We start from the raw sequence: 14,379 nt of genomic DNA, 5'->3' as shown, positions 1-14,379 counted from the left end.
ACGTAAAAACACTTTTCGACTGTAACTTAAGAAAAATGTCTGCTAACGTGAAACGTGCCAGAAAAAATTAACAACTTCCATTAAATTGGCAAATTTCTCATTAATATCGTAAAACTCGCGTTTACAAAGATCAGAACAGTGTACATAATATACAAAACAAATGCAGAATATATAAATATAGCACATACGTTCTGAATTATATTCGAATTGTGCAGGGTAACCAAGTGAAAATATGTAAATTTCACGATGTGTAATGTACACTTTATCGAACTTGTAAGTAGTGTAGAAATAGAATATTTTACACGTAACAAAATATACAAACGACAATACACAAGTTAAATTATTTGTTAGATCCATGTATAACAAGCATAGTATAAAAGTGTTTTAGCTTTATGTACTGGTAATTATGAGAAATACCAACTTAATAGATGTATTTGGTATGTACCTAGTTAAGAAAACAATAAATTATTCTGAACAGATAAAGCGTTTAGTAGCTTGTGAAGTATGAATTTTCGAAAACGTAAGTATTTTATATCTAAGTAGTTAAGAAACACGAGCAAGGGAAATCAAACAAAGGAACAAAGTTTTTTTGTTTAAAAATATTTAATTTGTTGTTCTATTATCCGAGGTTAGAAGCGATAATGTACAAAATCTGAATAAATAAGATTCCTCAATATTATTGAATTTTAATTCTAGGGTAAAGTAATATATCCGCATATTTTATTTATATACAATATGTATAAATAATGATGTGATTTGACTAATTTTGTTGAAAGAATATTTGTACTTTTTACGTAAAGCTTCAGTCTTTTACAAACTTTCTTGTAATTAATAAACCAGTAAACACAATATTAATAAAATCTATTAAAATTATAAACCAACTCATAAGTTTTAATTTTAGTCCTTAAAGGTTGAAATATTTTGCCCCAATGTCGAGACATTTGTTTTAATCCAAAACATTACTATACTGAATCGATAATGTTGCATGTGCCACGAAAATGATGATAGTGTCAGATAACTTGTTGTGAAACGAAAAAGCATTGCATGTACATTTCTGTTGTTTTGTTGACCATGAGTTTGATGATCTTTTAAACTTGCCCACAGCTAAGAAATCAAACAGTATATCTAAACGAAATTAATTTCAAATTATTTTTTAGGTTCTAAGCTTTTATCTAATCTTTCAGAAGTTGCAAAATTTATTCCACAAGAGTCTTTTTTATCATAACCAAGTACACATCTTAAAACCATTTAAGTCTTCCTTAGTAATTTCTTCTTATCTTTAATAGTAACGAAAATAATTTAGATGAACGTTTTAAAATTGACACCCTGTATATTAAAAATAAAAGATATATTTTCTTCATAATTGGATAGGCTTTTTACAATGGCAATGTACAAATATCAAAATTGCAATTATACTATAACATATGTATATATATATAAGCTTCACATTTAAACACAAGATTCTTTATTATATTTTTTTAATACCAATATTTTAATAATTATAACAGGGGTTTTTTAACAAGAGATGTATAACATTGTATACAAATTTTCAAAAACCTATAGATAATTTCAGTTATGCTCTTGCATCATTAATTGTTGATGTAACTCTTACCTCAATTCCATCTAGTTCCTTAGACATTACTATTTGACAGCCTAGCCGTGACCTGAAATTAAATATTATATAACTGAATATGTCAATAAATATATTTATTGCTATACAAATTAATACTAATACACAATAAGATTTCTATTTATCCATTTGAAAATCAACATTGTAAATATGCTAATTCCAACATAGATTTGTAATGATTATAGGGTCATAAATAAAAAACTATGAAAATTTATTATAATTTCAGTTTCGTAGTATTCAGAGATAGCGATTTGAAATTCTACATTGAGATGCAGATTTCGAAATACCCAATACTAACCTGTTTTTACATAAATTTAAATAGAAAAATTCACTTTATAAAATATTAAAAGGTAATAGAATTAATAATGTGAATGATTTGATACTGATTATTATGAACTAACGTATCTGTTAATTCATATGCTCAATCCAACATGTCTAATTCTTCATCTGTTGGTTTGTCAGGAAGTGCATCATAAACTTCTTTCGAAAATATTAAATGGCACGTACTACAAGTTAATGTTCCTTCACAAGCACCTATATCAATTATATTTTAATATTACAACATACTTATATAATAAAGTATCAAAAGTTAAAAATAATAAGAATATTAAACTTGATAAAAATGAAAATTTTCAAATATTTTCTACCTCAAAATTATTTATTTTAAATTAAGTAAATTATGCTTCTTTAAAACATACCATATCCATCTAAATCAATTTCATTATTTACTACTATGCCTAATATAGTATCTCCAACTTTCCCTTTGCTTTGATTCTCTCTCCACTTGCTTTAACAAACGTTATATTTACTCTGAAAATAATATTTATGAAAGATAAAAATTATCTCAATATAATTATTTTCTTTATTTTTTGTGTTTCTTCAATTAATCTTCTCTTAATTATACCTTAATTATATGTATCACTTATGATAATAGAAATAATTTAAAAATAAGATATACTTGTCTTAATAATACATAAATAAAATTCGTATATCATATATTTATAACAGTGTTATATTTTTAGTTGTTCACTGTCAATGTTGTTCTTATTAATACTATTCTATTAATACTATGTTATTTTTCTAGATGTTGTACTCCTACAAAGAGAAAAATTTCTTAGACATTATTATTAGCATTATTATTTTGACACCAATTTTATATTGGAAGGTAAGTACTGAAATTCTATTAAAAAAAGAAGGAAAGCACAAGAAAATTTGTATCACTTACTCTTGTTTTTCTGAAAGTGGTTGCGTGGTCGATATTCCTCTTGTTGCCTGCAAAAAGGGCAACGTTGTGTTGCTTGTATATTTTGAATAATTTGATGCAATACCGAGAATTGATCTCGAAAATTTTTGTAATTGATTTACTAACGCCATTCCACTGTCATAAATATCATGAGTATGGGACACCCTGACCGAACACCAGATATTGCGGAAAGTATCAATTGTAGATCAATTGTACTTTGTACAGAAACTTTCGCGGCATTCTTCGGCTGCTATACTGGGACGTTCCTTTACTGTGATAGGTTATAAAACGATTCCTAACACAAGTGACGTATCTCTACCGGACACGTGCTCTTCGGGCCACACGTTTTATGATACAAGACCAGCAAAATGATCAATGTGTAATTTTACATATCTTACATTTTTTCCAAATGAAATATTGTTTTTATTAAACGTTTAAAACCTCAGGCAACATTTATTTCATCTGATTTCAGTTTTACAAATATATATCTATAATACATATCTGTATAAATTACGGTCTGGTTATATCAAACAGGGACCGACACTCGCTAGGGAAAACTGCCCAAAAATTGAATCGTAAAAACCAATATGAAAGACAACAAATTTCTCGTTCTGCGGAACAAATAGAAATGAGCAGAGTATCTTTATCTTTATCTGAGACATTCAAAGCGTATCACGCATACGCTAAACCTGAAGAAAACTTTCTTGTCTTCCATGTTCATTTTTCCCTTTCCATTTCCGAACGGTTTCTTCTATATTTATTTATATGTTCGTGATTGATGCTATTGACAACATACAACTAAGGGGAAATACGAATAGTAATAGATAGATGTATAATTCATTATGCAATTTTATAGAATTAAATCTTATTTATCTTCAGATATAAAAACTATATTTACCAGCTGAAACACTAACGCATATGCAGTATAATATAATCTACTTAACAATCTCGTTTTAGTTATAATATGTGATTAATTCTTTTGCTATTTCGCTATAAACAGTTTCTTGTGCATACAATATTTTTTTATAGTATTCTAATATATTGTTAGATATTGTAAAGAAAGTAAAATACAGTTATTGAAGTTTGGGAACATTCAATGTTAACCTTGCTTCAAAAAATAATCTTTCGAATGAATGGGGAATAGATTTTTAGTATTATAGTTGGTATAATGTCATCATTGTTTACAATGTGTTAGAGTTAAAGAAATGAGACAAATTAATATTTCAGAAGCAAATTCAATATTTAAATGATGTTATTTTAAAATGGCAGATGATATGAATGTTCTTTTTATACGAGGAAATAGAAACGTATGTATGGTAATGGAAACGTAATGGTTTTAACATTATTTTAGTACAAGATCTTAGCATAATAATAATTAACAGTATCCATTACCTTTTAGTCAATTTTTGAAAAATGACATATATGATAATTTGCAATAGTTTGATAATAAAATACTTGTATCAATATTAATAACATATAATTTGCTATCTCAAAAGGATACAGACACAGCCAATGATAATGTTTGGGATGATAGTGCATTAATAGAAGCATATGATAAAGCAATAAATTTAGCAAAAGAAGAAGTTATCAAGCGAATGGGAATGGATGTTGGAAATTCTCAACCGAAAGAAAACCTACAAAATCTTAAGCAGCCTAAACACGCAAGTAAATTACACAAGGTTGTGATTTTGATAGAATATTACAAATTTGATACAGAATATTATTAAATATATTGATTAAGAAGCAAATTATTTTATTTTGCTATTTACTTATATTTATTTGTATACACATCTTTTCTCTATAGAAATGGATCATAGGAGCACCTTGTCGTGCAATATACTCAGAGGATGGAGAAATTTATGAAGCTATAATATAAAAAATTTACGAAAACAATGGCACGTGTGTTGTAAAATTTGTAGGTAATACCTTTAGCATGATGGTTATGTCAATTAAGAAATGTACTAAAAATACATATATATATGAAGTAAAGGCTTTCGCATAGTCTATCACAGTGTCATTCAGCAGGTCCTTAACTGGGCAGGAGTACCTGTCAATGTCTATGGGGAGACCCATAGATGATATAGTGGAATATAGGGTCATGAACCATAAACATGCATGTTACTTATTGTTCATTATTAGCTGCTTGGAATATAATTCTCCTCATTAGACGAGTGATTATTACTACATATATCAAGGCAAACATTTATACATATACATTTATGCACGGGAAATTCTAATACATTGCCTGTAAGGACGGTAACTGAATGGCACTCAGTCATTCTATTAAATGACAAAAATTTCTTTTACTCTGTGTTTAGGCTATGGTAATACAGAGAAAGTCGAGTTGAGTTCTCTTTTAGAATCAGAAGGTTTGCAAAGTCAAATAGCACAACAAAAGAAAGCTTTGGAAGAGAAATTCAATGAAGAGAACGATGAGACTTGTGAGACTAATTTTTCTACAAATGTAAATTCGAAAAAATATAATGTAGAAAAAATGGATTGTGACTCTGAAGAAGCAAATGCGTATAAACATCGCTTCATACCGGGACCATCTTTCAATTCGATGACTGATATAATGCCACCTGCACCTCCTTTACCACCACAATTAATGGCCAAGTAAGTACAATTTAAAAATTCTAATGGAATGCTGAATACTTCTAATATTAATAAGCAATTTGGAATAAGTTTAACATTTTATTTGGAAAAAAAATACGAAATTTTAATAAAATGTACTAGATTACCAGATAATGATACAGACGCACTTTCAAGTATGTTGATGTCATGGTATATTAGTGGTTTTCACACAGGTAATTATTTCACATAAGTATTTTATTGTATATTAAATTTTCAATGGACTATGTTATTTCTTTTGTAGGTTATCATGGTTTGAAACAAGCAAGAAACAATCAAGAGAACAGGAAGAACTGTTGATTATATCAATTTTTTCAATAACAATATAACGATAATATAAGATATTAAAATAAGATATTATAATAAGATATAAGATAAATATAAGATATTAATATAAGATAATATAAAATATAAAACTCATTGTATTTATTTACTTCAATTATTTGAAATAAAGAACAGCTTTATTTTCATATAAGACTTTATTTTTTTAAAAATAATTACTAAGATAAGAAAAACTAAAAAACATATTTTTGATAAAATACACTCACATATATATGTCGGGTTATAATTAGGATTTAAGGCGCGTAATGATCCTTTGTTTGAATTATCCATTGTTTTTCGAAACAGAGAATATATTTACGCGAATAAACAAGATTTTACAAAATATTATGAATAATGAGTTTAATAAATAATAAGATTAACAAACGATAAGTTTAACTAATAATTAGATTAAAGATTAATAAGTTTAACGAACAATAAGAGGAACGAATAATATGTCTTACGAATAATGAATTTAACGTATAATGAGATTAACGATTGATAGGTTTCACGAATAATGAATTTAATTAACGCTATTAACAATGTTCCGGGGTTCAAACGAATCCACGGTCAACGGGATAACTCTTTACTATGTGTAGAATAATTTTAAACACAAAATACAATTGCTGAGACACTCGGTAAATTGCTCGATGTATCACTTTCCAAGGCGATCACACGAATGAATATCTGATGAAAATCTTTTTCGCTATACGACTGCATTTGTTTGTTATATGCTCGCTGGAAACATCGAGAAGGTTCCAATCGTTGTTGCTAGGCAATTTCTGTCAAAAGTTTGTTGTATACTCTTTGGAAACATCGAGAAAGATTCAAACGCCGATACTAGGCAGTTTCTGTCTGGAGATTGATTCCTAATACAACGTGTGTCCCATTATATCGACATCTCTAAAGTACAATTCTATGTGATTTCTAGGGAGAACAATACAACCGATCCACACCTTCGTCAGGCAAAACGTTTATCCCGTGACCGTGGCTACGTTCGGCGACCAGTTGTCACCTCGAACCCACTTTCGCTTTCACAAATATCAAACAATTACAAATGACAATTGCTTAATTACAGTTATGATAAAATCTAGGCTAAAGCATTAGAAGGCTTCCTCAAAATTGCAAAGGGAAGGCTCCGGTTTTCCTTTCATCTCCGACATATATAATACAATGATATAATACAACCGAACATTTTAAACTTAGCCTATAGCGCGTGCGCGCACACACACGCACACACATGACACACATGACACACATGCGCGCACACCCATGCGCGCATACACACGCGCGCATACACACATGCACACACATGCGAATGATTTCTCGAACGATAATCCATTTATTTATATTTTTCAATATCTGTCCTTACGATTGCGTATTTATTTGTTCCACGTATCATATTTATCTATTTGCATAACTGTAGGTGACATTTTTTTTAACAATTTTGCTAATATTTCATAACTTTTTCATTCATATTTCAAAGTGGTAACAGGTGTTTCTTTCTTTTCAAGTCTCCTCCATATCGGGCTTATTTCTAGTAGCCACGCTTGCTTACAAAACAATTTTATATCTGCACAAGAATATCTTTCAGTACATTTTACTATGTGGTTTACAATATCTGTATTTTCTAATAAGTGGTTGCTAAGGTATAATTTGAATATACCAAGTCGAGCAACTTCATTGGGTAATGATACGTATATTTGCTTTTCGAGACGCCTGAGTAAAGCTGCATCAATGCCCCTAATAACATATTTACAATAAATATTATCGTTCTATTATACTAATAATAATGAAGGAATACTTCAAACAACACAATAACATATTTGGAATTTGGAGAAATATTACGATATTTTCTACTTAGAAAACATTGAAATAACGTGATATACGTACCAAGGGGAATTAGTTGTAGCCAGAAGAACTACATTAGAATTCTCATTAGACACTAATCCATCCAATCTAGAAAGAAGTTCTGATCTGAATCTCTTTGCAGGTTCAGACAATATACAGTCTCCTTTATTTGTGGCGATCCAGTCAATCTCGTCGATAAAAATAATTGTAGGCGAATGACTATAGGCAAGTTCAAATAAAACCTGTTCAGTTTAACAAATGTATTATTCATTAAATATTATATTCGAAATTCCTTAAATTCATTGCCTCATCACGAATATGATATCATTTCGTTTTCCAAACAACTATTCTATTTATATATAAATGACGAAAAATAAAATCAAATCTTTTTATACCTAGAATCTCTCCTTCATAGACAAAGGAACAAAGAAACTTACATAGACAAAGCAACTTACACGTATATACTTCTCGGAATCGCCTCTCCATTTGCTGACCAATGAGCTGGCAGTTATGTTAAAAAAGGTGCAATGGCATTCTGTCGCGACTGCCTTCGCTAACATCGTTTTCCCTGTTTTGTATATTTCTTGTAAACACGTACAGAAATGAAAAGAATGCGAGTATCTTACCTGTACCAGGTGGGCCGTACAGCAAAATACCTTTCCAGGGGGAAAACGGGCCATCAAAAAAGATAGGATACTCAAGGGGATACACAATGGCCTCCTTAACAGCGGTTTTACATTCTTCTAGGCCTATAACGTCATCCCAATGTACATTTAATTTGTTTACTATGATCTCCTGTGACGATACAAAGATAAAATGGCGTCTTCTCTATATTAAGTAAACGTTACGTAATTTGATATTTGAAGCGTTACTGAAATCACGTCATCGTCGATATACGTTGGACGGTTTATCGACAGGAATTTTATCGTTTAAAAGCTTTACGATACGTATATTAATCGAAAATAACTTACGCATGAGATGTCCTCAGCAATCTTTCGTAATTCCGGATTATCTGAATAAAGCTTTTCAATGCATTTCAATATCTTCGATTGCATGGATTGTTCCATTGGGACGTTAAATAGCTCTTCTGATGAACGTCCATCACTCTCATTGGGGAATATTGACGTCACTGTCATTGCGAGATTAATATGATTCGTATTGTCATCAGTTATCTTCTGCTGTAGATTCGTCTCTTTCACAGGCTCACTTCTCGCTTCTTTACTAACAGATTTGGCTTTTGTCTCAATACTTCTACAAACACTGGATCATATTGTAATACGATACGTTGAATACGATACGTTGAATACGATACGTTGAATACGATACGTTGAATACCGTTTAATATCGTTAAATAATTTAAATTCTTACGTTTTGCTTGCATTTGTCACTTCCCTCGTCATTTCCCTTCCAGTTATTTTCTTACACAATATGGGATATTTTTGAAATTTCATCTTGTAATAATTTTCATACTCTGCAACGATAATTTCCAAATCGATGTTGTCGCAGACCCGATGTTCGGGAGATAGACGAGCTTCCCGGAATAATACATCGCTAATGTCTATATACCTAAAGCAATGTAGTTTTTAATTAATTATAGTTTTTAACTGATTAAAAATATTTTTCGCAATGACTGAACACTATAAGATAACCATCAAACAACTGTTTTATCTCTAGGTAAGACAGGCAAAAGAATGTATTTACTATATAAATCCTCGAAGATAATTTCTTGTCTTCTGCTCTTTAATTTCCAATTTTTAGATGGATAAGAATAATTTGAATTTATATTTCATATATTTGTTTATAACTAGTTAATCTACATTATCGATTGAGTTATTCTTAACTACTGAATTACCGATGTCGAATTTTCAAATTTGGTTTTGCCTTCTCTTTCCAGGATGTCCACTGATTTCTATTTCGATTGGTCACTGACACTATTCAAGAGAATTGGAACTAGGAATATATTTTAATTATAATATACTCACCCATTGTGTTCCAAATAATCACATACAAGGTATAATATGTTCCGATGACGTTCCGAAATACGACTCTCCTCCTAATATAATTATTTTTTCATTACAATAATAAGTTTTTTCATGTAATTTTTTATTACATTTGCGAATTCAACGAGTTACACATGATTTTTCATGAAACACGAACGTTAAAAATATTTGATACAGCCTAATTATAAAAATTGTTAGAAGCAAAAGTCATAGATACTATGTGCGAGTATCGCATGAAACGAACAGCTATTAAGAGAACTGCATCAATATTACAAATCAAATAACAAAACACACTCGTCTGTGACGTGGAAATTCTAAAATCTAAAATCTAGAATATTCCTTACCTTTTTTCGCAGATTATAAAATATCTTATTCATACTACCTTGCATCGATAAATCACCGTTCATAGTGACACTTTCAAATCGCCTATCGTTTCTCAATGGATACGAGAATTTCCGTTTATTACTTTAAAAACAACCCGTCCATTACGTTTCTCTTAAAAAATTCTTTCAACTCCGTTGAAAACCGAGCATCAAACAAGAGACAAACGATTTGTTGCCATGGAAATGTTTGGTTCACACATAAGCAACGCACAAATATAATGATAGAATAGCTGAGTGTGTGTACTGTATAGTAAGATGGATGCAACATGGAAATAGAAAGAGAACACCATGTATAGATACTTCCTGTCCTTGTTTAATCAGGCATGCACACTAGTGGACACTGACGCTGCTCGTATACCCCTGTTACATATTTCCTGTACAAGTGTGCGTCATTAGACAAGGACGGAACATCCTCTCTCTACTTCTCTATCGCGTTTTTAGTTCGCTCACGCGCTCTGTACTTATATCTATTACATTTCCACCATAAGCAGCGGCCGTGCAGTGACTTACAAAAGTTCCGAACGGTTCCATCCTGGGCGGACGGTTAATTGCGTTCGGTACTTCGAGGCAGGAAGGTGAGTACAGAATCGCTCCTCTTAGTACTCTTATTAGAAGTGTTATCATCGAATATAAGTTTTTTCAATAAATTCTTATCGTTTTACAATCTTTCTAGAATACAATGACGTCAGCAATCGATCATTTTCGCGAATTTATTGTAAATTAATTGGGGGAATATCTGGAGTTCTTTATCGGTTTCGACTGTAAAATCAGCAACTATTCGAATTTTTCATTCATAATTGTGACGTTTTCGACTCTTCCGTTGCCAAGACCCTCTTGAGAGATTTTTGGCACGTTCCATCACCCTTGTTAAACGAGTGCACATTGGTGGATATATTGATTTCAAAAACCAATACGTGAACGAGGTTTATTATCTCACTGGGACAAAGAAATCCGTTTTATTCGCGAATTTTCCGTGTTTCTTCTTAATTTTCGTGAGTGTCTGGCGCGGAGCATTATTTGAATGAACTTTTCATCGTTCAGATTATATTTCGTTTAAAAAGATTGAAATTGATGTCGAGAGGAAATGAAACAAGGTGCTCGGGCATTCCATCGTTTCCCGGGGAAAGAGAAATATGAAAAAAACGGTCGTTCTTCCTTCTGCCATTTTCGTCCATTACCAAAATGGTATGACCCAAATGTCCCGGGCCGTGAATCAATCAAGCGAATTTTGAATAATTTTTGAATAATATCCAGTTAATAATTTGTGAAACAAATTAATTTCATTTTATCGTTGGAAACAAATTAGTTGGATTTTTCTTTCTTTAGCAGTTTTCGCCGGAGTTGACCTGACGTGCTACTTCAGTTTCCATCATCGCTTCTTGAAACTTCCAACGTCCTTGGTGTTGGAGTCTCCTAGCCCAGGTGAGTACATAGCTTCTAGATACTCGTCGCTGTTCATCCTTACGAGCCTCTCGAGCTTTAGTTGTCAATTGTTATCGTTAAAGGAAGAGAAGCTCGCGACAGATGTTATCGAACAAATCGTTTGTTCTCGAAAAGTTCGAACTTGTTCGTTGCGTTTGAATATATATGGACGGACGCCATTTTTCATGACATCTTCATGATTTGTCATGTCGTGAGTATAGCTTCTGACTACCATATGTTTGTGATTTATGTGAAATTTGACCACTATACCGTGATAGAAAAATATTTCCAATGAATTATAAATATTTTACATTGTGAATTATAAACATTTGTTAGAAATTATATCGTACTTGAGGTGAAAATGAACCATATATCTGCTTATGGAATACGAGGTAGTAAATCATTCGAAACATAATAACGATTAATTAAGTACATATACAATAACGTTTACGAATGAATATTGCGAATTATTGTATGGCTTTAATGCGGTATTTAATGTTTTGATTGCGGTCTTTGAAATGGTATCATAGGTGCTGATATAATATCGCGCGAAAAAGGAAAGACCAGTGGTTAATATTGCATGTGCACCAGTGCGTTGCGCTCGTCGGGGGTGGTTTTGACGCCGGTGCCGAGGAGAGACGCAGAACGTGTTCGATCGACCCGCGAACGTAGCCCGTGCTCATACTGCGACAGAGTTCGTTTCAGTTAGGCTCAGTCGCTGTTTGTCCGTCGACAGCGTATAATCGCGTCGGCCTACGATTCCTTTTTTCTTCTTGTTTCTTGCGAACTCTCTCGCAACAGCCGTTCTATACGTACGCCGCCAGTATATCGCGTGATCATCGTTCCCGTTGCTTCCCTTACCCTCTCACGTCCTTCGAAGAAGACCTCCCTTTGGTTTTTCCTTGTTTGGAGGGAATTCATCGCTCGGACACATGGACTGCGAAGCACGAGGGTTGATCGAGGCATCAGCGTGATGTACTTTTCAGGTTTCATATTTTCTCTATGATACTTTCTAAGGAGAATTTGGAAGATATACATTTTTAGGAAATAAAGGTTTTTATGGAGTCATCGATAGGTTAGAATTTAATTAACTCTCTTATAACAGGTATTCCAATTTTTTAATATATAAATTTAGCTTCCTCTATGGTGTTAGAGAACATAATGCGGGCATTTTACGATATAACGAATATATTCGTATATATTTTAGTTTATTCATTCGTCAAATTTCCCTAGTAGGCCGGCCTGCAGCTCACATGCAGCACTTAGTAAAAATTTGTTTTGTTAGAGGTTGGCCATTCTTCTTGCTATAAAAATATCGTGAAGTCATATCATATGATAAAGCACCTTCTGAAAGCTAGATGCTCGATAACGAGCCTAATGATTCTCGGTAGTTTGTAATGTCAAGCTTTGAATTGGCGAGATCGCTCTGCTGTCAAACCGCCGTCCAGCGGCGACCACATTCTTTAACCACGTTCAAGGGGTATATCACGCTACAGAAACCATCAAAGGGTTTGCAAGTTAGTTGCCTTTTAGAAGTGGGGCAGTTGGTTGTTACATGTAATCCGTAGTTGCTGGCTGTTCTCCTTAGTCGCCATACATCATAGAGACGACAGTTATAGTCGCCAGTTGTCCTTGCTAATGGTTGCTTGTTGTCGCTAGTTAGTTCTCGTTATCGTTATGTATTCCATCAATCACGCGAAATTTAACGTATGGGAATTTATTCTTCTTTATTCTTTCTGTAGGGAGATTTTTTAAGACGAGGAAAATATAGAATATTTTAAGACGACTGTTTTATGATACAACAAAGTGGAAAGACGATTTAATTTTATAAAGTTTAAGGTAATTTTTTAAAAAACTTCGAATTTAAAAGATTCAAATAGATATCTTAAACGTAATTAAACCCTCCATATCGTAAGAAATTAAATGAAACTGCGCAACAAAGTTAATACATTTAATGTATTATTTTAAACATTTATTTAAAAACATTTATTTAAAATTTAGCATTTGTCAGTTCGTTACATCTGCGGTAAAAGTTGTAACTACGAAGAAGCTTAACATATGGTGCGTCTCAAGACGACAGTAAAAAGTATTAAGAGATTTTTCGAGATTTTTTCTTTTAAGTTTCCAAGTACTTTTTCTATTTAACTTCTTTTTTTTTGCATTTTCTAACAATATTCGATAAATAGAGACGAAATATGACAGTTCTTAGTTCGGGGATTTATTGGTTCGAAAGTTACTTCAAAAGTGTTTCTGGAGTTCGTGCGGTTAATACTTTTAAACTACTGAGTACGACTTATTCCGTATGGCTGGACAAATCTTTGTTGATACTGTAAGCGTAACTGGTCCGGATATTGTCTTGTGGAGATAGAAAAATACACGAAGTATTGATTGAACTACATATTTTTTTAATTCTTTTTTAATTCTTTTAGTTCTTCATATATTGATAATAAAACGATATTCCGCTACTTTGAGCACAATATAGTAATGTTTAAATAAATAATAAAATTTACGCATTTCGTCTTCATGCGTCGATAAGAAAATGCAAAAAAAGTTAAAGAAAGATGATGCGCAGACGCGAAGTTTAGTCAGCAGTAATATTTAAAACCTCTAAAATATATTGTACACATTTATTTGCAAATAAGCTCAATGAAATTGAACTGTAACTGTGTTTCCAATAATGTCTTCGATGTATTGCTCGCCATTATGTCGGATTAACAGCTCTAAGTGATCGACCTTAATCACTAAATGGCGGCCGTGATTCAGTGGTATAGCTTTACATATGACGGACATCGCAGGCGCTTGTAAGACGTCCATTGTGAAACGTTTCCAATAGCACCGTTTATGTGATGGTGAAATCTGAATATATATATCGCTGAAATATATATCGCTTATCACTTGAGT

The 14,379-nt window shown here is 31.9% G+C and overlaps 1 protein-coding gene and 1 pseudogene across 11 annotated transcripts; one reads left to right on the top strand and one right to left on the bottom strand.

The window, feature by feature from the left end:
• Positions 1-1,331: 1,331 nt before the first annotated feature.
• Positions 1,332-10,182, bottom strand: LOC117165054 (katanin p60 ATPase-containing subunit A-like 2). 10 transcript variants are annotated; one of them, XM_076622413.1, is made up of 13 exons: positions 10,056-10,182; positions 9,656-9,726; positions 9,042-9,239; positions 8,645-8,933; positions 8,300-8,468; positions 8,129-8,241; positions 7,716-7,915; positions 3,000-7,565; positions 2,856-2,902; positions 2,535-2,725; positions 2,329-2,440; positions 1,929-2,164; positions 1,332-1,664 (listed from the first exon to the last, which is right to left on the bottom strand). In XM_076622413.1, the coding sequence occupies exons 3-8, from the start codon at positions 9,122-9,124 to the stop codon at positions 7,292-7,294; spliced, it is 1,128 nt and encodes a 375-aa protein (XP_076478528.1). In that variant the 5' UTR covers positions 9,125-9,239; positions 9,656-9,726; positions 10,056-10,182; the 3' UTR covers positions 1,332-1,664; positions 1,929-2,164; positions 2,329-2,440; positions 2,535-2,725; positions 2,856-2,902; positions 3,000-7,291. The 10 variants fall into 10 exon arrangements, with proteins under 10 accessions (XP_076478528.1, XP_076478530.1, XP_076478526.1 ...); XM_076622415.1 differs by having other exon boundaries at positions 2,032-2,164; XM_076622411.1 differs by having other exon boundaries at positions 1,332-2,164.
• Positions 2,693-5,979, top strand: LOC143303291 (survival motor neuron protein-like; annotated as a pseudogene). Its single transcript, XR_013059440.1, has 6 exons — positions 2,693-2,795; positions 4,370-4,552; positions 4,678-4,792; positions 5,192-5,489; positions 5,610-5,680; positions 5,749-5,979. The product of XR_013059440.1 is annotated as a survival motor neuron protein-like (transcript).
• Positions 10,183-14,379: the final 4,197 nt, after the last annotated feature.

This window comes from Bombus vancouverensis, chromosome 10 (assembly GCF_051014615.1).
Source record: "Bombus vancouverensis nearcticus chromosome 10, iyBomVanc1_principal, whole genome shotgun sequence".
In the NCBI taxonomy this organism is placed as follows: Eukaryota; Metazoa; Arthropoda; class Insecta; order Hymenoptera; family Apidae; genus Bombus; species Bombus vancouverensis.
Note: the sequence above shows the minus strand (reverse complement) of the source record. Positions and strands in the feature narration are given on the sequence as shown.